General features: G+C 29.1%; 1 protein-coding gene across 2 annotated transcripts in view; it reads left to right on the top strand.

Annotated features, from left to right (window-relative positions):
- Positions 1 to 16,966, top strand: part of LOC107449996 (Src homology 2 domain-containing protein sprint) — a 58,956-nt gene extending 41,990 nt beyond the window's left edge. For both annotated transcript variants that reach the window (XM_016065697.3, XM_016065696.3), the window contains exons 13-21: positions 3,222 to 3,337; positions 4,224 to 4,299; positions 5,627 to 5,758; positions 6,640 to 6,694; positions 7,854 to 7,968; positions 10,172 to 10,343; positions 11,403 to 11,538; positions 12,679 to 12,753; positions 15,763 to 16,966. In XM_016065697.3, the coding sequence (XP_015921183.1) occupies positions 3,222 to 3,337; positions 4,224 to 4,299; positions 5,627 to 5,758; positions 6,640 to 6,694; positions 7,854 to 7,968; positions 10,172 to 10,343; positions 11,403 to 11,538; positions 12,679 to 12,753; positions 15,763 to 15,896 (1,011 nt within the window). In that variant the 3' untranslated portion in view covers positions 15,897 to 16,966. The remainder of the gene's footprint in view (positions 1 to 3,221; positions 3,338 to 4,223; positions 4,300 to 5,626; positions 5,759 to 6,639; positions 6,695 to 7,853; positions 7,969 to 10,171; positions 10,344 to 11,402; positions 11,539 to 12,678; positions 12,754 to 15,762) is intronic.
- The last annotated feature ends 7,839 nt before the right edge of the window (positions 16,967 to 24,805 follow it).

Below are 24,805 nucleotides of genomic sequence, written 5' to 3'. Positions count from 1 at the left end.
ACTAGCACTAACTAATATTGGAGCATTTCTTTTTGTGACATTTTTTATTTTCTATAATGACTTTCCTCAGTTTTTGCCGTGAATTTACAAAATTTTAAAACTATTAACGAAATGCCAGTTTGCGCGATTGCAACTTGCAAAAATTCTGATAGAAAAACAAAAGGAGAAAATATAATTTTCTGCGTGTTCCCTAAAGTAAATGAACAACTATGTAAAGAATGGATTCCGAAATGACACAGTTAATATAAAACAGCAATACGTTTTTTCTATCGTTAAGAACTTTAATAAAAATTTGTTCTCCAAATAGAAACCGCCTCGTTACTTCAAAAAGAAAGACATGTGAAAAAAATTAAAAAATGGATAAAGTCAAAGAAAATTAAAAGTAAGTAAAAAGTATAAATAAAATATATAGTGTACAGTTGAAATTCTCCTAATTTCATAACTTATTTTTTTAATGTAGTTATTCTAAATATTTATGATTCATTTAAAAATTATATTCTCTTGAATTTAAATATCTATAAATTATATCTTAAATTTAAATATCTATAAACAATTGTAAAATTTCTAATGTCATTATGAACCTAAATAATTATTTTGATTCAGTAATTAACGTTTAAGATTGATGTTTCCTAATGATTAAGTATGAACAAATTGCTATTAACGGTATATTTTAAAATTGGGGATTCTAAATTTAACTCAACTTATTGTTATAAAAGAATATGTAGATAAAAAAGTGTCAATATATGCTTTCATTTTTCTTAATAATTACAGTTAAAACTGAACTTTTTAAAATAAAGTATTTATAGTGTCATTTTCGCCAACTAGTAAAATATTTTAATGAGTTTAAAATGGTATTTTTTTAATATAATGGCCAAGAAAGTTTTTTTAAGCTATGTTTATGAATGGAAATAATGTGTTAATTACGTAAAGTTTGAAAGCTAATAACCAGAAAAAGTCGAACTTATTTTTACAAAGAGAAAGATGCTAAGTTATCATAATATCTTTGCGTGCGATCTTCCGCGGTCTGTGGACACAGTGACGTCATGAGGAGGGAAATCGTAGCTTCAGCTCTAAGAGGGGAGTGAACTAGCCCTTCTATTCTCTTTAGCCCTGGCTTAAAGGTGCTTATTATCGATTTTCGTTACTTACGTTAAAGGTACTTCTTTCATTGTGTGTTTTTAAAAAGTGCTTAATTTTCTCTTTTCAAAAATGAGTTTTTTTTCCTTTACCATGTCCATGTCATTTTCACAATTCATTTCGGCACACCATCCGTACATGACATATGAAATCGCCAATCATTTTACATGTTTAATGAAATACTTACAAATTGGTATGTGCGTATACGGAGCTGGGTTGGGTGAGATTATTGCATTTCCATGTGCAACTCTGCTGCATTTTGCAAGATATTCTCAATTTCAGACTTCATTTTCCACCCTGTGATATCGAACCGAAAATTCTCTTGATCATTTTATGATGGCTTATGCAATCTAAAAAAGAATTCTTTATCAGAAACTAGTTAGTTTATCCTGGTCATGTGAAGTCTTTGAAAATTATTTTGCATTTTGTTAATGTACATAGCGCTTAAAAATATTTTTGGGTGTTTAAAAAGTACTTAAAAGGTGCTTATTTTTTGTATTGGCAACGCACCCTGTTTTAGTACCATCTTCCCTAATCATATTACCATAATTCAATTACCATTCTTCCATAATCAGTTAAATTACATGATAAAAAAATTTCATGGCCTCAAAAGTATACTTTAAGAAATGACAAAGTCAACATGTTTCCAGCTCCCAAAAATAGATGTCTATTCGCAAGATTTGCTTAATGTGAATGTAAGGAAATAAGAATGATTTGAAATAAAAAATTAAATGCCAGTGAAAAATGGAAAACTAAAGGTTGTAAACAAAACATGAAAAACCACACAAGCGGAGAGAGAGATTAAACGTGAAAACCAGAAGAAGAAAAACCAAAGTTGCGGTAAGGCAAATCATGGTAAAATGCATTTCCATCCGTTATGGAGAGGTGATGAGGAACTAATGTCGTTAACTAGAGAATCAGCATTAAATTCAGTAAAACAAGATTTCAGAGCATCAAGATGAGCTGATGTGATGTTATTGTTATAGAGACGATCTTTTATCTATATATATATATACACGTATGAAGAAAAGATGCCAAATTTATATGTCTTAATTAGATTTTTTTTTAAGAAAAAAAAGTTGATTATGTGAATTTCATGAAAAATTATATCACTGAGAATGTGTAATGTTTACAATAATGCCAAAATATGCTGTTTAAAAAAATAATAATAAAACAAGAAATTTTAAAATGAAACTAACCAAAACAGATTTCGTCCACTCTGTATCAATTGTTTGTCTTGGAAGTCAGTGATAATTTTTTTATATTGTCCAGAGTCAAATTTTAGTGATCCGAGACCACCATTAATTTCAATTCCTGAAAGATGACCATTTTCTGTACAATTGGTATGGAATATCTCAGTATCCTCTATTTTCATTTAAATATTGTAGTAACATCAATAATTTTTTTTTTAATTTAAAAGCATGGTAGAAGATGTTTAACATGTTTGTTTCAATGCATCAAATTTGCTATATCTGAAGTAGCTTTATTTTTAAAAAGTGAATTACATCCATAGTAGATTTAGCAACAGCCAATCTAACTTTAGGGGCTTTTCAAATATTTTGTAATTATATTTTTGGTTTTATTTAACTCTTTCTCCTTAATTGTAAGAAAAAATAAGCATGTTTCTCTCTCCTTCCATAGGTTTTCATAAAATTTTTCCTTTCCACCTTTTAAGGCATTTACCACAAATAATTTGATTTTAAAAATTTTTATGCTTGAATTAATACAATTTACATTTCAATTTCTTTAAAATTCTGTTTTATTTTCTAAATTATATTTTGCAGGGAATATAGCTTTGATAAAGCATATCTTAAAAGATAAGTATCTTATTTTTTATCAAACTTTTTTCTAAAATGAAATTGTTTTTGCATTTAACATGTACTAAGTGACTACAGTAGTATCTTGCTACGTAAATGTGCCCAGGGCTGGCCTCACTCTTGTCAGCACCACCTTTTAATAATGAATAGCCCCTGAAAATAACTCAGAAAAAAAGATATTTAATATAAGATTGATAAGGTTATGATTATTTTTTAAATAAATCTACATTGTTTTCTTATATTTGTATTGTTTCTTTTCTTTTATAGTTAAGATCTGATGAGTTTTTAGACATTGATGCAGTCATTGAAGATTCTCTTCATAAATTAGTCATTAAACCATTAAAAGGGTTCATTTATCAACTGTTTGTGAATGAATACACCAGGTAAATTATACATATTTTAATGATGTTCTGCTTTAGACTTCCTGCACCAAAACTATGTAGCTTTGAGAATTGTAACATGTGGCTACAAAATTAAAACAATGAACAAGATCTAATTTTTTTTAAAAAAATCTTTTTCTTTAACAACATCTGCCAATCTACCTAAATGTATAATTTTTTAGTGTTAAATAACAAACATATTTTAGCTGTGTACCCCAGCCCCTTATCTACGTTAAGCTCTCTTCTCATCACTAATGTTTTTTTGACAAAAGATTCTGGAAATATACTTTAGATGGTGGGCAGTTATTAAGGAATACCTGGCATTTATTCTTTTTCAAAATTTTTTATTAAAGTTAATGTTTTATCAAAAACAATTAGCAGATTTGTTGAAACAGCAAACAAGGTCTAAAGGTGCAGCTGGAAAGCAAATTAAGAACTAACTTTTCCAACATTAAAACCTTGTTTTTTTTTCTAACTTGTTGCTTAACAATTTCTGAAAATCTACCTAAATGTACAATGTACATTAATAACAAACATATTTTAGCTGTGCACCCCAGCCCCTTATCAACACTAAGCTCTTCTCACTGATATTTTTTTTGCAAAGGATTTTGGAAACATACTTTAAATGGTCAGCAGTTATTACAGCATTATTCTAGTTATTACAGCATTATTCTTGAAAAAAAATTTCACTTAAGTTAACATAAGAAATTTTTTCAATCCCATGCTACTACTTTTCTGTTTTGCTTCCTTTTGCACCTTTCAATAGTTTTAAGTTAAATGTATAGTAGGATATAAACTTAATGTCTGTAGAAGAAAATAAGTTTCGTGGTTTTAATGAGTTAAAGTTCTTTATGCAATCAAGTTAGTAAATATTCTTTTTTTCTTTTAGGAATGGGTCTTTAAAGCTCCTTTCGGACAATATAAAATTTGCTCGAACAAAATCTCCTGAAGAACTAGGTGTTAGGGTAAAGTATAATTTTTCTGTTTCCTAGATTCTTAGGTCTGTATTGGTTCCTTTTAAATTCCCAAGAACTATTTTTAAGCCCTTTATAAGGACTTTTTCATCCTCCTCATTTGAGTATGAACCTTAAAAAAGAAATTGGTTATTAATAATGAGATTAAAAGTACTTTTTATTTCCTTCACTCACTTTTCAATAGAGTACAAAAATATTAGAAAAAGCTTAAGTTTAAAGAGTTTTGAGTAAAGCTAAAACTGATTATTTTTAAGAAGTATTGAAAATAAATTGTGTGGCTTAATGCAAGAACAAGTGAAGTCAATAGTTAAGAATATTAAAAATAAAATTTTGAAAATTTGCAATGAATGCATTCTAGCTTATAACATTATGTTATTTTTATTAGCACCATTTCCGGCTATTACTTTAAAATTTAATTTGGTTACATGTTTGATGATGATGTTTACATGTTTGATGAAATATTTGAGACTCCACATGTTCTACAAAGATGAGTTCGGTGAGATTCTTGTTCTCTCATGTGCAACTCTGCTGCATTCTGCAAGATATTCTCAATTTCCACCCTCTAAAAACGACGCGAAAAATCTTATCATGAACATGTAAAGTCTGAAAATTATTTTGTTAATGTATATAGTGCTTCAAATTTTTTTAGTTCATAAAAAGGTACTTATTTTTTGTTGAAAGATTTGGCTATGCCCCCTGTTTATTTCTTTTATCTGATTTTAAAATTTACAGACTCTAATCAACACAACCATTCTCATATTGTAGAATTTTTATTTAATGAAGTGAAGGATTGTCCACAAAAATTACTTTTGTACTAAAATGTTAAATTGCATATTCACTGCGTTTTTATTTTGAGATTGTTGAAACCGTACTTTAAAATTATTTGATTTGATTAAGAGAATCTTGAACTCAATCACTATTTCGTAATTATATATTAGTATGAAGAAGTATTAGCTAATTGATAGTAGTTATTGTTTTTGTAATCTGACTGTACTATATAAAATTTTCAATGCATTGACTTGAAGTTGTTAAGAGTTGTTCAATATTGATAAAATAATGCTAGAAGCTGTTAATACTTTCTGTTCTAAATAAAGTAATTCTGAAATTACAATTATCATGTATTCCTTTTGTGGTGAAATTCGCCTTTATTATACTTAAGTAGAGGAAAGTAAAAAGAAAAATTTGTTTTCAATTTGCCTTCTTTAAAAGTAGTCTACATGTATACTGTTCTAAAAATTTTTCTGATTTATTTTATTTCATACTTGTAATGTGGCTTAATCTGTCTTTGAAATTATGGTTTTTGAAACATTTTTTTCAGCCTGAATTTAAATTGCCAGAGGGAGCCTCTCTAGAAGTTGTCAACCACTTCTTTAGTCGTCTGCAACAAGCATATTCTCCACTCAAAAAACTTGAGAATCTGTTGGCAGCCATTTCCACTATTTACAACTCTGTAAGTTGTTTGTTTTTAATTTACTGGCTAATACTATGTTGTATGTCGTCTTTTAGTTAAATAAGTAGAGCTTTGAGCCTTGGTGGCTCAGGGGATAGAACATTGAGGTGAACCGGGTTTGAATCCCAGCGTTTGCTGGTGGATATGAATTCCGCACGCGGCTCGCACCTACCACATTGCTGACGTAAAATATCCCCAGTGGTAGACTGATCATCAGTGATATTTTTGGGTTTACGGCTACAAATGGGTAACACTGTAGCCTTGTAATTTTGAACCCAATCCAGAAGACAAGGGAACTCCTGGATCAAATAGCACACATTTGCGTTGCATGGAGAGGAAAACCTCCCACAGTTTGCCTGACAGCAAGGTGACTCTAACCCATGATCCATTCATTGAGGATATTTTATTACGTCACCACTGTGGTCGGGGCAAGTTGGATGCGGAATTTGTATTGACCAGCTATCGCTGGGATTCAGACCCGGTTTGCCTCATTGGAAGGCAAATGTTCTATCTCTTGAGCCATCACAGCTTAGTTTGTCCATTGCCTTTATGCTTTGGCTGGTAAAATGAAATTACCTTCATGCCTCGAGTGACCGTGACAGGAGAAAATATCTTTGGACGTGTATCGCCCATTCCACCAAGGGACACCACCACTGCTACGATGAGGCAGCATAATAGGACTTGCAGAGAGCTTTGATCTATTGTACTCTTAAGGCAATATGAAAGTTATTTAATGACAGTTGTATTAGTTATTGAAATTTTAGAAATAGCATTATTTATATTCCTTGTTTACTAATAAAATTCTTTTGTTTTGATTGGAACACCTTTTTTAATTTAACTTGCTTTTTTTCCATTTGTTATTAATTTCTCTTGTATTTTAGGTACAACAAAGCAAATTGTCACAAGGAAAAGAAGATGCATCCCTAGGCGCTGGAGGTATAGCAATAAATCCAATTTATTTTGTTGGTACTCTTTTAAATACACCTAAAGTCAATGGTTAGCTTTTTAGAAAGTACGAACTCTATTTTTTTTTTAATGGAAATAATTTTTCATAATATAATGTGCTGATTAGTACAACTTATCGAATTCTTTATATTTTCTTTATTTTTTTTCAAATAGCTTTCGTTTTTAATGGTTCAAAGTGTGGACTTTAAATATGCTAAATAATAATTCAGATATACTTGGAATTATTCATTCCCTTTGATTCACTAAAAAAAGTCATTAACTTAAAAAAATTTCCATTTGTTTAAATGGTTTATGAACTATGGTAAAAGACCCAAACTTTAAACCACTCCTCTGACTTAACGCCTGGGACTGTGTCTCCCAGGTCGTGACTACCCTCCATATTTTGATGATCAAAAACCCATATCTGTTGGGAAAATACACTATGAGACCAAAAGTATTCTGACACTCTTTTGTTATGGTGGCGGAAGCATAATGGTATGGGGATTTTTCTCGTGGTTTGGCTTGTGTACGTTAATTCCTGTGGTTGGAAACGAAACTCAGATGTATGTGGACAATTCTGCACTCTTAACTGAATGACCGAATTCGGGGAAGGCCCATTTCTTTTCCAACAAGATAACTGCTCCATTCACTCATCGAGGCTTGCACAGGCGTGGTTTAGCGGAATGGGTGTGCAAAAACTGGACTGGTCTTCTCAGAGCCCCGATCCCATAGAACACCTTTGGAACATACTTAGAGCGCATATTTCGTTGCCAGCCAAATCGACCCTCCTCACTGCAAGCACCCACTTCATTTTTATGTCTGATTCTGTAATTTATTTTATGGATAGCACTAAATAATTAGCATATTTAAAGTCAACCTTTTGAATTTTTAAGATAAATTATAGGATTTTTCCTGTACTAAAAACTAGATTGAAAGTTATTCAGGGTGAATTTTTTTTATCTCTGTCCAGTATTAAATTGCTTTTGTTAAATCAGATTTCTTTTGTTACAAAAATGGGCTTATCCAATTGAGTCTAAAATTTGGTAGATCAGAATTATGGTTGTAATGGATGCATTTTATTGTGTGCAATATTTTTATAACTGGTAGTTTCTGAAAAAAAATGTATTCATATGTTCCTTTTTTACTCTAGATTTTCTTCCAATATTTATCTGTGTGATTGTCCGATGTGGTCTCATAGCTGCCGAAATCGAAGCAGATTATATGTGGGGCTTACTTCATCCTTCTCTGATGGCAAGGGAAGGAGGGTAATAGCATATTATACCAAATTATAATTTTTACTACCCATTATTTTTTACTTAATCTTTTGAAATTTGAAGACAAACTGTTATTATTTCAACGTAGAAATAAATAAGGGTTTTTCTCCAAATTAAAATCCAGTTTTCATCTCTCTTTTTTTTTCTTTTTTTTTTGTTATATTATGTTGACTAATTTAATTTCATTAAAATATTTTATTGTATATTATACAAAAAGAAATTTGCATCTATATTATAGAAAAGGAACACTTTTGTCATTACAATTTTTTGCCTAGCAGCCTCTTTTAGAAAATAAATTATAAGTATCTCCTCTTCCATACAAATGCTTTTGGTCAAGCGTGTGGGAAGTGAATGATCAGTGATGGCACTTTTGCACTCAATTGCGGGTCCAGACATACTTTGTTTATAATGCTGTGTCAGTTGTTATAATGTGTGTAATATGTATGAAATCTGTATTAATATGTAAGAAAATCTTTTTTTATCATGAAATGACCATTTTTAACCAATATACCCAGTTATTTGAGTTGGGTGTAATCCTTAATATTGATGATTTGAGTTTTTATAGTATTTTTTTTATAAACCTTGATTTATTAGCCTTGTAAATGTCGCCCGAAATTTTGGAAGCTCTGGATTTTTGAAAATTCTGAATTTTAGATATCTTTATTAAATTAGCAATGTCAAAATTATGTTTAAAAAAAATTTTATTAAATTCCATCATAAATCCACATGGTTTTTGACCTTGTTTTTTAACAGTTTGTATACGTATTTTCATGTGGCTCTTATAATCTCAATTCTTGATACAATATTGCGATACCCAAACTTTGAATAATTTTTTATTCACTCAATTAGCTATGTTTAGAGCATAAATTCATGTAATCTTATTCATTGATTCGACAATTAGCACAACATATTGTTCTTTAAATCCAAATAATTTTATTAGAATATCCTTGTAACGACGCTTTTTGCATTGATTATTCGAGTAATCACTTTTTGATGCACTTATCAATGATTTATCCAACAGTTGTAGCTATGAATTTCCTCATAATTTTCAGAATATTGATATTTTTATTATAATACGCAAATTTCGAACTGCATGTTTGAGTAATAACTTTTTATTGTGATAATTTATTCACATCATAATTCATTGTAGTCTTAACGATTGTTTTAGCAGTGATTGCCGCATTTTTTTTAAAAAAAAAATCTGGATGTTTTTATTAGTGCAATAACGATATTACTCATGTAATTACAATCATTTTTGACACGCTCCATTTAATTGCAAATTTGCCTAAATATTGTTACACATTTCCTCATGGTTTTTACACTAGATATTTTTCAATGTGATATTATAGCTTGCGAATTTCTGCATCTTGTCTCTAATGTAAAATCTAATTATTTTTATTATTTTTTTCATTATTTTATAATTTATGAACAATAACCATTGTTTTTCATTTAACAATAACTGTATGCCATTTTGTATGTCAGAAAAGCTCCTTCAAAAAAAGTGAGATTTTAGTTTTTTTCAATTTTTTTTTGTATATTTTTAATTAACAAATATTTTTTAATAAAGCTAGATTTTTCTTTAGATTTAAATCTTGCATCATTTATAAAAACACTATAAATAATGCTAGTTAGAGTTTGGCATGAGAAAAACTTTAACCTGATATTTATGAACAATAACTATAATTTTTGGTTTAACAATAAACCATTTTGTGTGTCACAAAAGCTCCTTCAAAAAAAAATGTGGAGATTATAGTTCTTTTTTTCAATTTTTTCCACATTTTTCAAATAATAAATATTTTTTATTACAACTAGATTTTTCTTTAGATTTTAATCTTCTGTCATTTAAAAAATCACTATAAATGGTACTAATTAGAGTTTGAGATGAGAAAAACTTAACCTAGTATTTATGAACAATAATTACTGTAACCATAATTTAATAACTATAATTTTTAATTTAATAATAACTGTATTCCATTTTATATGCAATAAAGGCACCCTCGAAAAGAAAAGAGAAGAGATTTTAGTAGTTTTCTCTAATTGTCTTTGATGAAAATGTATCAGATATTGCTTGCTCAAACATTAATGTGCCTTTTAACTGTTCTGAGTTTCCAAATTATTTACTTGCATTTTAAGTGATTTTCATTCTGCTTGTTTTGATATCTTAAAATTATATTTAAGCTACTTTGCTTTTCAGTTATTACTTAACAACCCTGAGTAGTGCTGTTCATGTGTTGAAAAGTCTTCAAGCATGCAGTCCTGAAAGTCCTGTCAGAAATTTCGATGATATGAATGATCCCAGCTGTAGTAATCGAGCTTATAGTGTGGATATTGGCAGCCCCCCTGGATCTCAAACCACTTGCAAAACAGTACGTTATTTTTTTTATATCCCCTGATTGCATATCACCTATCAAGGTTACCACTCCACGGGGGAAACCTGAAAAATACAGGGAATTTAAAAATCACCTAAAATAACAGGGAATTTTGTTTCTTATTTTTGTCTTTTAAAAAATGGTAGCCAAAGTGCTATCTATGGGATATTTTAGGATGATATTTCAGCAATACTAAACTATTTCATTTGTTATAGCATTATATGTTCAACTGTTCCTTTTTTTCTTCTCTGTTTTTTCAGCAATTATAACTAGTATAGTTATCCCAATACAACTCATTAAAAGATCACAGTGATTGCGTTCTTCCGCTTTATATATTGTGTAGAATATATACAGAAAAAACACAGGGAATTTTTTTTTCTAGATTTGGGTGGCCACCCTGCCTATGCTGTGAAAGTGGCAATACTCAGTTTTACAGATCGTAATGCCCCTGTAGCAGAGTTTTCTGCGACTCTCCAGGACTTAATATCTTTCTGCAAGATACTTTTAATAATAACAAATATACATGTTACTAATTTACCGTAACAAAAGCATCAATTTCCAAAAAAAGAAAAAATTTTAAATTATAAATAAATAAAAAATAACATTTTTTTGGATGAAATAAAATAATTTTTTTACTCGAATATGTCATATTCTTTCTTTATTCTAATATTATGGGCAATATTTTCGCATTTTGTAAATCATCGTCACGTTAAAAAGAATAATAATAAAATTGTGGAATTCTTAGCAATAACTACAGGAGGAAAAAAGATCGACGGCGAAGTCATGTGAATCGGACTCTTCAAAAAGGGATAGAATATATATATAGATAGATACGCATGTCTCTCTCTCTTTCTCTCTCTCTATATATATATATATATAAATTATTTATATATATATTATATTTATATATTATGTTTATATATATATATTATTATTATTATAAACATTTTCTCTATCCAGCAGTTTAGCATGAAATGAAGAGACATCTTATGAAGCTTACTGAAATAATGCATGTTTTTGTATCAATTAATTCACTCATTCTTTTTTTTCCCTCAGCCTTCTCCTGAACCTAGACTTGCATGCATTGCTGATCTTCAGGGCTTCTTGAAAATTATGATACCCGATGAATTAACGGGCAGTATTATATCAAAGACCCTTCCAATTAAGCCTAACATGACAACTAAAGAAGTTGGTAAGTGATTTTTCTCCTTTGGATCTTATAAATATCATTATGAATTCAGGAAACTTTAAAATAATTCTTTTCATATTCATTTCTAGTGTTATAAAAGTGAAACCCACTTTTTTCTGTTATAAAAAAGGCTAAACTGATTTATTTAACACTAGATTGTCCAAGGAAGTTATTTTTACTGCTTTTAATTTCAATTAGAAAAACAATGACATTTATAATGACACAATTTCTTAGAATTTTGTGACTTTTTGTACAACATACATTTTTTTTATTGTTAATATTTACTAATAACTTGTTATATAACTGTAAATAATGTAAAAAATTTTAAAAATTAATTTTAAACAAATTTATTTACGCATTCACAATCCAGTCATTTTGACTGGTTTTGAGCAATGTAGGTACAGTGGAACCCCCATTTTACGTTGTCCGTTTCGTACGTTATCCCGCTTCTTGTGCCATTTTCTGCTGATACGTGAAAATTGCCTATACCAATAATGTTAAAAAATCCCGGATTTTTCGTTACCCCTTTTATGAAAATCCCGCTTTATACGTTTGTCTACCAACAGATCAAATTAATTTTTTTTATTCTGCAAACTTTTTTCTAGTTTTTTGAACAATAAAAACTTGCTTCTCAGCTGTATGGAACAATTCTTGCATTCTTTCTGTTCCATTTGTCAATAGGGGGGTGGGTAACAAGCATAAAATCTACAAAGCATAAAAACTCTAAAACAGTTTTTACTTGCAAATGTAAATCAAGAAGCAAATTTGCAAAAAAATGCTAGTATTGAACAAGTTGTAGATGAAATTGTAGCTAAAAACAAAGAGGAAGTGAAGATTACTAATCTTTTCCATTAATTTAACTGGTAGGTGTCAATTTTTAAAAATATGCATAGATTTTTCTTAATCCCGATTTTACGTTATTCCGCTTCTAGCGTTTTTTATTGCTAGTCCGACCGAAAGCGTAAAATCGGGGTTTCACTGTATATACTAATTTTCCTTCTTTCTAGTGTTAAAAGAAATAAAAATTTTGATATTAATGTACTCAAAATAAGCATTGACAATTGAAAAAACAATTTTCCTGTTTGATGTATGTGCTGTTGTCATAATTGATAAATGTCTAAGTGAACTTCTTTTTTTTTGCAGCTAAATTAATTGCTCACAAGTTTAATATAACTAATCCTCAAGATTACTGCCTTTTCAAGCTTGTCGATGGAGAAGGTAATATTATCTCTCATGAATTTTCTTTTAATTTTGCTTTATACTTGTGTAATGTATACATTTTTTTCACTGTGTATTAGCGTAAGTTCTGTAAAACCTTGATGTTTAAAGTAATTCGAACCAAACCTATTTTTGATGATTGCAATCTGTGGACAAAAGAGGGTTTATGTGTCTTTCATTACATCCACACAATGCTTTTTTAAATACCACAACCAAACTTTCAAATTAGCATGAAAAGATTGCTACGTATAACATACTTGAAAATTTCCTTCTGATCAATCTAATTTGGCTTTAATACAGAACGGTAAACATGCCGCAAAATTTTCTGCCATATGCAGCCGCTCACCTACTTATACTTTGTCCAAATTCTTTTACAAGAGTTTCTCATGATTCCCAAAATTTTATGCAGTTTGGCACAAAACTTTTCTCTATGCACCGAAATTTTATTGAATGCAAACCTGGTGAATAAGATGGCCATAAATTCCGCATAAAATAAATCCTGCTTTGTTGATTTAATTTTTTTTTATTGGAGATAGTAAATTAAGTTTAAATCAAAAATTTTATTTAGTTCTTTTTCTAAAGGTTGCTGGAATATTTCTGTTATTTAATTTTTTAAAGTGCGTATTTAAATCTGATTTTAACCTCTATTTTTTTATTTAGTTTTTGCAGGGAACCAATTGAGTAACCTTTTATATATTTATTTACATAATTCTTCGTTGGGTTTTTGTTATAACCATTTTATTAATTGTGCATTTATTTTCCGAAATCTGTTAACTATGATATAAAGTGTAAATTTAATGCTCGAACCTGGTCAAAAATGAAATTTTACGAGATGAATATAAAAATTATTGGCACCAAAACACTTTTTTTTTTCTTTTGCTCCTAAAAATATTTAGGTTGTTATTCTATACCTAAATATGGTAAACAAAAATCTTACACAGCATTTAAAATGAAATTAATTAATAATGAAAAGGATACTTTGTAGGAAACGGAACTTATTTGTTAAAAATTATAAGAATATTAAATATAATTTGACAGTCAAGTTTTACTTAAAAATGTATGCTTAAGAAAAAATCAAAGTATATATTTAATTTTGAAAATAATCTGTAAGGTGTTTAATTCTATAAAAAAAAAAAATGTCAATAATACAGTAGAGAACCAATTATCCGGGATGCCTGAATATCCCGGTTTTCTGGGTAGACCAAAAAGTGTCGTTAATCGATGTTTTATCGAACCCGAATTACAAGGAAAAAGTGTAATGCATAAAGTAAGAGAAAAAAGAAAGGTACTCCTAACTTTAAAGAAAAAAAGAAGGAATGGTAGAAAAATAACGTTTAAAAGAATAAAAAAATTTGCAAGTTTAGAGAAAAGAAAAAGAAGTTTAAAAAATACAGAATTCTCGTATTTATTTTTTAAAAATAATTACAATTCCTAAATTAACTAATATAAACAAAACCAATGGTAAAATAACGCAATATATTTCATACCTAATTATAAGGGGGAAACGATAAAATAAAAGGAAAACTAGTTAACTAAATAAAAACACTTGAAAATTATCAAACCGAAACGATAGTTAAAAAAGGCACTAGCATAAATATTAAAACCCGGAACAAGGCAAGATCAACGGAATTTTAAAAAAAAAACTAATGATAAAATTTATGAATAAAAAGAATTAATTTATTAAGTGCGAAATTTATCGTGAAAAGAAAAAAATATCAAACGTAGTGGAATCGGAAAAACAAAACTGCAATCTGCTTCATAAAATAATCCTATGTTTAAATTAATAAACAATTCTCCTTCTATTTTTTTTTTTTTTGTTTTGTTTTTGTTTCACATCAATAAAAACTTGCAAATGATACCGCACTTCCAAAGAAGGAAAATTAATCAGGAGAAAAAGATTTTATTTTTATTAATCGATGTCAAATAGATAAATATATTTTTCTCTTGCATCTTCTGTTCACTGATATGCATGCAATGCATTTTCCTCACCGCCTCGTAAATCAAACAGAAAACGAAATCAGCATGCCACACCCTTGAGCTTGATTGACGGCCTAAAGGAGAAAATAAAACATTCCTGCCTTCAAGGTCACGGAGGAAATGACGTTTCTCTGGGTAAACGGGGGGAAAAAATTCTCCCCTTCCTTACATTTTCCTCTACTCAACTTCAAGGGTGTGTTCAATTTCCGCTTTTTTTCATAATCGTTCTAGTTTAAAATGGCGGGAAAACAGATCAAAATTTTTCCCGGTTATCTGGTTACCGGATAAATGGTTCTCTACTGTACTAAAAAATTTTAACAGTAGTAAACAGAAAAAAGTGTCTTAAATTATTACACTATGTGTTGATAAAAATTAACTATTGTGCTGCTTTGAGGAGAACTCCTCCAGACTAAAATTCTGGTGCTGTCTGCTGCTATAGTAACAAGCGAGAGAAAATTTCAAATGGGGGTGGAATGAAGGTGTTGATTTGTTTACTCACACTGACCTATGTTAAGATCAAGACAAAACTATTCACCCCACACCCTATTCAATGTGACTTTTCCTTGTAACCATGGTACCCGCCATGACATGAGACTGATGTCTGGAGGAGTTCTCTTGAAAGCCGCAGTATACATTTACTTACATAAAAGTGATAATCATTGAGTTATCAAGTCAAATTATTAATGAACTATCTAAAATAAATATTATTAAATAAAATAATACCTTTTTTTAGATTTAATATAAAGAAATAACTTTAAAAAAATTGTACAACTTTAAAAAATTATTCAGGGGTCATGTGACCCCTCATTCCTGATGCTACGCTTATATTTGAATACATTCAGCTCCTATTACCTAGAGATAAATTCGAATGAAAAAGTAGTTGTCTGATTTTCAAAGAACTAGTGATGAACTAGATTAGAGCATACCATCTTCCGAAATAAGTTTATAAAAAATTTATATATTTTATTAAAAATCTTTTTAGACAGAAATATATTGAGTTTGGAACTAATGAGTAAAATATTATTATTCCAGAAACAATGCTGTCAGATAGCGAATGTCCTCAGGTGATAAAGGCAGACCTAGTGGCTAATGGATCCAATTGTTTATTCACATACAAGCGCTGTGATGCTAAATTTATATGGCCTATTATGGAAAAATCCTCTTAGTTCATCTTTAATACAGTCATTCTGTAATTTTACTTATTCCTTCTAAAATCTTTTATATCTTCGTTTACATGTTACCAAACAGTGTTTGGCCTACAGCAATACTACTCTAATAATACAAGTACAATACTACTCTAATAAAAACAAGTTGAGGTTAATATTTTAGTAGGTTTTTGAAAAGTTTTAAATCTGAATATAAAAGTGTAAATTGTTCTAAAATAATTATCTTTTACGTCTTTGTTTGCATGTTACCAAACAGTGCTTCCAGTGTTTGGTCTACTGCAATAGAAAGAGAGAAAAAAGAGAGTGACAAATAGTTTATAGAAATGATAATCCTTTGGATAAAATTTCATTTTTCTAAAATTTAACATACTCTATAAAAGATTACCTTTTTTATTTTTCAGCAGAAATCTAAAAGAAGTTGAGGTTAATATTTTAGTAGGTTTTTGAAAATATTTATTATGAATATAAAAGTGTAAATTACATTTTTTCTGTAAATTGTATCAAATATAAAAATAAGACTTTTGATGTTTAGAGAGGGAAGAAGTTTACAATAAATTTTATCTTAGGGTACACAAAATCTCTCCTTTTTTTCTTTTTTTAAAAAAAAAAAAAACCTTGATGGCAATTTTGGCTGATTATACAGTGTTGTGTGCACTGTTTGGGAACCCATAAATATTTTATTTCTGTAAAATACTTCTATTATTTAAGAGTTACCCTTAGTATAATTTTAATATTGATAACTTTAAGGACTTTTTAGGTGCGCACATTTTTAAAGTTAACCAACAAATTTATTGGTTATTAAAGATAAAATTCATCAATTTTCCAAAAAAGATAAAGGAATTCCACACTTGAGACAATGTGTGTCAAATGTCACAGAAAAAAAGTGGTTTTAATGAAGAAGGATTTGTGATAAAATTTATTTTGTTGTATTGAAATTTGATTTGTGTGAAGTCCTTATATATATATATATATATGAATCTACATTTTATAAAGGTAATTTCCTTAATGGAATCTCAAATATTGTAATTCTTTTAGTATTTTTGTTATTTTCTATAAAACAATGATTTTTCTATTGTGGTTTGTCATTCACTTTACCACATACTTCTGAAGGAAGGATTCATAATCTCAGAGGTTGGAAATGAAAAAAAAACTTTTATGCACTCTAAAAATATAACATCTGAAGATAATAAAATGCATTTTGAAAACTTCCACAGTAATATTTATGATAATAGCAGGAGTCTGTTTAGAAGAAATTTGGGTCCGTTAACGAACCCTTCACAAAATATTTTAACTTAACGGATCCTTCACAAATTATTTTAACTTAAAAATGGACCCTCCACAACATAATTTATCTTTTAATCGGATCCTTCACAAATTTGTTTATCTTCATTATTGTTTTGTTAATCGAATAAACCCTTCCCAGGGGGAAAGGGAAGAAAAACAGATGTAAACGAACTGTAATTATGTAAACGTTTGTCTTCGGCAGACACTTCTTCCATTATTAGTCCGAAATTAATATTCTGCGTTCAGCAGTATAGGCTGAATACCAAATATTTGTATGTTTCATCTCTAATTTAGCAGCAGCAATTGCTGTTTATTTTTTAAAATTTTAATTTTTTTTAATTATAATTTTGCAGTGTTGAGCATTATCTTGTATCTATTTACAGTTTCAAAACTCCTTGAACAAGTTTTTTGCAATAACAGGACCCTATTTGTACAAATTCATAAAAGAAAGACCCTGGTTGAAAAAATGTGACTTAACATTTATTTTATATTCACAAATTACAAGTAATTTTTCACAATTTTACAAAAACAGACCTTTCACAAAATGTCTGGGGCAGACCCCTGAATAGCGACATGTTCAACAGACTTGTGTATGCAGGAAAAAAATTTGCAGTTCTCTTTAGAAAATCTGTTCTTATGATTCTATACTTTATAACAAAAATTAATATTTCCAACCTGAATCCATCTCAATGCTGTATAATTTTGTTCTCACTTGTTAAAACAATTGTGTTGTTAAAACAGTAACAGTACTAAAATACTATTTAAAAGAAACACCACGCAAGTTTCAAGATTTTTAAATGTTAAAAATTATCTCATACCTAGGATTTTGATAGTACTAGTAGACTAGAAAAGAAAATCTCTTTTAAATTTGATTTTTATGAAGAAAAAAATTCCAAAATATAGGAAAAACCTGTACGAGTACATTTCATTAGTCATATAAATTCTATGAAGGAAATCAGATTATATGTTTTGTAATTATAACCATACTATTGAAACGAAATATTGACACTGTTATTTTACTTTTTCAATGAAATAAGAAATGTTCAGTTTACAGAATGCAGATTTTGCTGTCACTATATTTTACAGTTTGTAAAATATCTAAGACAGCCTATATTACTAGTCTTTAGATTTTGTAAAACCCTCTTCATTGTGTTTGTAGTATTTGTGCTAAATTGTACTTAATTGTATACTGTTTTTGTAAGGATATTGTTTTATTTATTTATCTTCAATTTAGTACGACCTTTTTCGATCACATGAGTTATTATTGAAGAACTTTTAACGTATTTTAAAACTTCTTTTTATTTACAAAACACACAGTTTGTGTAGAAACCTTTCTGGGAACTTATTAATAAAACATTTATTAATAAGAAGCATAATTCAGGTAAATAACTCATTCTTATAAACAAGTCTACTATGTTTATACCTAAACATAAGTTAAAAGTTTATTTTTTATGCGTAGTTATAGAAATATTTCAGTCCATTTGTTACAAATCTTTAAAAAAAATCTGGAATGTTTACAAAGGAAGCTATATGCAAGGTATTGTTCAATTCCTACTCTTAATATATATTTTTAGAATCCTTGTCAAATGTACATATAATGACAAAACAGAAATTCTGTAGAACAACTTGTAGAAAGTTTTATCAGTTTTTTTTTTTCAGCTCCTCAAACAAACAGAGGTTTTTATGTAGATTTTAGTATTTTTGTTTTCTTGCTTCAATATTAAACTTACCCCGAATGTCTATTCTTTTTTGATAAAAATTCTGAAACTATGTATTAAGGGTGATCATTACATAATACCCTGCATATACTGTCGGTCACAAAAGTTAGGCATTGCATTCCATTTTCATTCTCAACAGAATATGTTAAAAGTTTCAGCATATTGTAAAATGAGCTATATGTTTAATTTCTAATCTTAAATCTGATAAACACCTTTACAAGCTTGTTGGCAATGTGTAAATATTGCTCTGTTTTGACATAAAACTAATCTTATTTACAGTTCAATCCTATAAACATATTTGAAATTGTTTCTACAGTAGAAAATCTATATAATGTGATTCCCCGTAAACAGCATTAACCCTTTTATGAGGAGAATTCCGATGAACTTTAACCCCTGGTGCCATCCTTAAACCCACGCACGCCTTGATTCCTTCAATATGTGCAGGGTTGCCACAGGCGACTAAAATACAACTATTTTTGGCATGAGGCGACTATGGCAACTTTATTTTCTCTGAAAAGGCTAAAAAAAAAAAGCAACTATTTTCAGGAAAAGGAGACTTTTCTGTACTCCTAGCGATGTTTTTTTTTTTTTTTTTTTTTAGCATGAATTGGTTGGAAAATCTGCACCCCACAAGATAGTTTCTGAACACACTGAACTTCTTTTTTTCTTAAAAGATAGAAAATTTTGAATTGCAAATTTGTGTCTTCACTTTTTAATTCGTTCAATCTCTGCAGACTCCATTGTAAGTCTCTTTCATTTCTCGATCGACTTTTCAATGATTATTGCTACAAAATTCTGCATGATTTTTTAAAAAAAAACTTTTTTTAATATGATATTACGATGCTTGAATTTCGAATTTAAGTAATCACTTTTCATGTATATATAAATAAATAAACATTTACGTTTATATAAAAATTCTCATATTTGCCACCAACTTGACTGAATGGATCATGGTATATGACAATTAAGTCATTAGCAAAATTTTAGTCATATTTTTGATGAATTTTTGTTCTTATTTAGGCAACTATTTTCCTAGTTTTTGGCTACTATTTTCGTGTTTTAGGCTACTAAAAGCAACTATTTTGTTCATTTTTTTCTGTGGTAACCCTGTATGTGGCAAATTGAATGGGTGGTGCATTGTATCTGAATTTTTTCCTTTATTTCCTTAGCTGTGTTGGGCTTCAAAATAGCCTAAGTATTTTCACTTGGGACATTTTCAAATACTGCTAACTATTGATTCTTTATTCAGGAAATCAATAAGGAGTAGCTCTTTGATCTTGATCTCTCTTTTGTAAAAGCATGAATAGGCTAACAACTGCTTGGTTATCATCGCTTCCCTTAAGAAGATGCTTTCCCTTGTAAGAAAGTTTGCGTCGCAAATTCTCTTTTTCCTTCGATACGAATTTGAAGTGTAGAAAAAGTGGGTTCAGACAAAACTAGAGTAAGCCACGAAGCTTCAAATACTGAAAAGGAAATTTTAAAAGATACAAATGAAAATAAATTATGAGTAGATAACTTAGGATGACACAACGGTGAAGTTCTCTTCTAATAATTTGTTTGCATCTTAATATTTTGAAGTATTTTTTTTTTTCAGCTGCTGAAACGTCATGACTTATTCTAGGTGTGCCTGAACTTACTTATTCTTTCACTCTAGGTATGCCTGAACTTACTTTTTCTTCCTTTTAAATTAGTAATGAAGGAGAAAGAGAATTTGCTACCAAAATTTTCTTCCGTGGTATGCCGTCCTCTTAAATGATGCCCCCTATTTAATAAAAAACATGAAAAAGAAATTTTTATTTAATTACACCAGCAATTATCCTAAAAGTACATATTTCTGGTTTTAAGACCCATTTTTCTTTGTTTTTTGACTGGACCTATTATACGCAGACTTTACATATTTTACTTTCCAAAAAATTTATTTTTTAGTTTTCTGATGATATTTTGTTAGATTAATGTTTCATAATACTCTGTTTTATAAAACAAGAACAATGCTCATTTTTTTCATTTATGCACAAATTTAGTTTATATTGAGGGTTTAAACAGGTAAATTTTGTAATGGTTGCTCATATATTTTTTGTTTGTAAACATATACAAAGAAAATTCTTAACTCTACATTGAATATGTTACATTTCCTATTAACAAATATCTAGTTTCTAAATATATTGAACCTGTATGACTCTTGTTGGCTAGCTTATGTGCTTCATTTTCTCTGTCATGTGTATGTGTCATTTTCAAAACTATACAATATGCTCTGTGCCTTTAATGTGTGCAAATTGAATGTGGGTCAGTTATTGCCATTTTTTTATTGCTAAATTATTTTAAATGATAGCACAATAAATAAAGCACAAACATTAAGAATTTTTTTTTTTTTTACTTTTTTAAAATTATTCTCATGTTAACTAATGTTTGTATAATTGTTTTACTGTGTCCCCGCCCCCTTTCAGTGTATAGAACATTCCAGCCAGGTGAATGTAAAATAACTATTAAAATTAGTGCTTCCATAACTTTTTAAGACAAGCATTAGGGAATATTTTGTATTATATATATTTTAGCATTCCATTGCTAAAATTATACTACTACTAACTATATTTTTTAATAATTGCTTTAGTTCAGGTCTTATGATGATGGTTATATTACTTATTTACTCTTAAATATAAAGAGTCTATGCAAGGTGTTACAAAACTGATGATCGTAACTATAATGAGTGATAGCCAAAATAAGCAACTTTCACCTTGCAGTAAGGTGTCTAAAAGCAATGGACAAGAGGTTGCCTGCTTGCTTGATAAAAATTGATATAATGTTAAATGCAAGTAATAAATTTAAAGAATTTTTCCTATTGAAAACTTTGCAACAAATACTATACATTCATGATGGCTCAGGGGATAGAGCCCTTGCTGCCCAATGATGTAACTCAGGTTCGAATGTCGGGGATTGATACGAATTAGTACTGACCACAGTGCTGATGTAAAATATCCTCAGTTATGGACATGGGTTGGAACTCCCTTGTTGGGGGAAGTTTTTATAGTTTTCCTCTCTGTGTTTCATCAGACGTAGGCTAGTTTGACCCAATGCTTGATTTAGGAATTTCCTTGTCTTCTGGGTTGTGTTCAAAATTACAAGGCTATTAAAATATAGCTTTTTGCGAATGCAACTCTCGAATGCGCCATCTGGGGAGAAAATCGGTTACCGGGTACCTTTGAGGAGATTTCTTCTCCTCTTTTCTGTTGTATGTACTATGATATTTTTCCTTTTCTTAATATTTTTCGTATTTAATTGTTAAAAATATTTTTAAAAAATTCTGCCACGCTTTCTTTTAGAATTATGTTTCATGTATTTTTCAGTTCCATTTAGTTTCCTAACTTAAAATACTTTAATCTGTTTGAAAATCAAGGCGGAAACTAATGTACTTGCTTCTCTTATGACTCTCCACACGCTACTGCTGAAAGAATGCGAAGTGTTGCCATAGGTAGAGAGTTCTTCTCTACGCCACCTGTAGCCGATTGCTATTTTCAGCTCGATGCGTAAATATATATCTGGCAACGAATTGTTGTTGATTGAAGTTCTGCAACAGGGAACATTCCGTCTACTCCTGAGCAAGCACCCTCTTGTGGCTCGCCTTTTATTTCCTGACCCTACATTATGTGTTGAAAGTTGTATTATCTCCAACAATTGGGTACAATTCGTTTTGCAGTTTGAATGATTATTAAAGTTATAATAGAAGTATGGTAAAAATAAAAATTTAGTGATGAAAAGTTTTAAGAGGGAAATCAATTGTTGAATCTTCCTGAATTAATGAAAAATTCTTTTTAATTAGGGAATGCACCTCTTAAATGCTCCACCCCTTCCAGTCAAGAGAAAAAATTAAAAAAAATTGATTCGCTATATCAAGAAATTTTTTAATTACTTTTAAATTTAATTTTAATGAACTTAGAGGAAACGTCGAAATCAGTAATTCAAAAATAGAGAAATGTTAATTCTAGATAGTTAGAAGCTAAAAATATTAAATTTTTAAAGGTATGTTTTAAGATTTATTTAAGGCTCAAAATTACAAGTAATCGCTGTTCACTAATATATAAAATAAAAATTAGTTGATTTCTGTAGAAACACAGAGAAAGTTGAACAGTCTGACGTTATTAATGCTTTTTTTTTTTAAAAAATACACATGTATTTTTAAATTATTATCTAATTTACTGTACTGTTAGACTAAAACATATTATTCTATTACATTAAACTTTTATCGCTAGCCAGAAAACAAAATTTCTGCTAAATGAAGTTTGGTGTTACTATAAAAGGGAAGACCTTCTCTCCATGCAGCTGAAAGACTGTGGACATCTTCTAGTCAAGTATTTGAGTTGGCATTTGATAATGTTAGAAGACAAGAAAAAGACATTATCTGAATTTAGATAATTTTACATTTAGAAAAGAAAACTTCAGCAATAAGTAAAGGATACATTATTTTATTTAAATTGTTGAATTTTACGTTAAAATCTGTAAGATAAGAATTTTTAATAATTTATACTAATTACTACTATAAATTGCGTATTTTATTTATGTACGTTCTTTTAATACGTAATTATATTCTATGATTTTTTTTTCTATTTTTCTTATAAATCATTTACTCTTAATAAGTATCAAAAATTTTTAAAAAAAAGAATTTTTTTATAGTTATGGTTACAAGTTAAGCAACAACGAATAATACTTACTGACCCATATTTGTGTATATTTTATTAAATCTTATGTGAATTGTCAAAACAGATGCTATGCTAACCTTTTGTGTGTAATATTTTACACATTTGTGTAAATAATCCTATGCCTGATGTTATTTATATTTTGATATTTGTACAGAACTTTATGTATGCAAAAATAAAAGGAATTGTGTGTTTGTGAGTAAAAGTTTCAATTCATAAATTTTTTTCAAAAATCATTTTTTTAATAGAGTTTGGGAGAGTTTTTTCAGCTGTGGTTAAAGTTATGGAAAAAAATATGTTCCTTCTATGCAACATGGAAGAAACTTTATCAAAAACTAATGTAGCAGTATAGTATGTAATAATATATTTCCAGACCTAGTTTAAAAATGATTGGTTAATATTAAGGGAATATATGGAGTCTTATATTTATATATCTATGTATATATATAATGTATGAGTTACAATTTCTCCATTTAAACGCTATTATACGTATCATACTTACTTACATATTGTGCAACATTGTAGGCCCAATAATTTGTCTATAAATATTATTTTAAGTAAAGGAATAGTAAATAAATAAGGTTGAGTAAATAAATAACAAATATTATTCTGAGTCTTCATATCACTTAACCCTTTGACTCATCACGAGCTTTTTGAGTAATTCCTGCGGTTTACCATAAAAACCATATTGTGCCACATTAAGGGCTCCTAATTTTTCTATAAATATTTCCTTTGATATTGTTGTTATAGTATGCTAAAATATAAAAACAGACTGTTTAAAAGTTATATGTGAATACAAAGGGAAAAATCTTGACAAATTAATAATTACGTAATGAGACAACAAAAGTATTCTTTTTCCAATAGTTGACGCAGTACAGCTCTTACTAATTAAGTACCATCAGTTATTTCTAATGTGTAGTTTTTAAACAAAGACACGATTTATAAATTTTTAGTACATTTAAGTAAAAAACAAACATTTTTTCACTAAGTGGACTAAAAAATAAAATATTGTCCATTAAGAATATGCTGCAACAATTACATTTTTAAAAAAACTGCTCAGTATCGCTCGCCAGCCTCCAGAACTTCTTACAAGGTGCCACTCACTCTGCAGAGGATCAAAATTGTGATTTCATGTCTGCGGATCATCCTCAGGGATGTTTCCCAGACCGTCGCCAATAGCCCATTGTGCAGCTCCAGTGCGACGTAAATAAAAACTACT

The sequence above is a fragment of the Parasteatoda tepidariorum genome, chromosome 6 (genome assembly GCF_043381705.1).
Source record: "Parasteatoda tepidariorum isolate YZ-2023 chromosome 6, CAS_Ptep_4.0, whole genome shotgun sequence".
NCBI lineage: Eukaryota > Metazoa > Arthropoda > Arachnida > Araneae > Theridiidae > Parasteatoda > Parasteatoda tepidariorum.
Note: the sequence above shows the minus strand (reverse complement) of the source record. Positions and strands in the feature narration are given on the sequence as shown.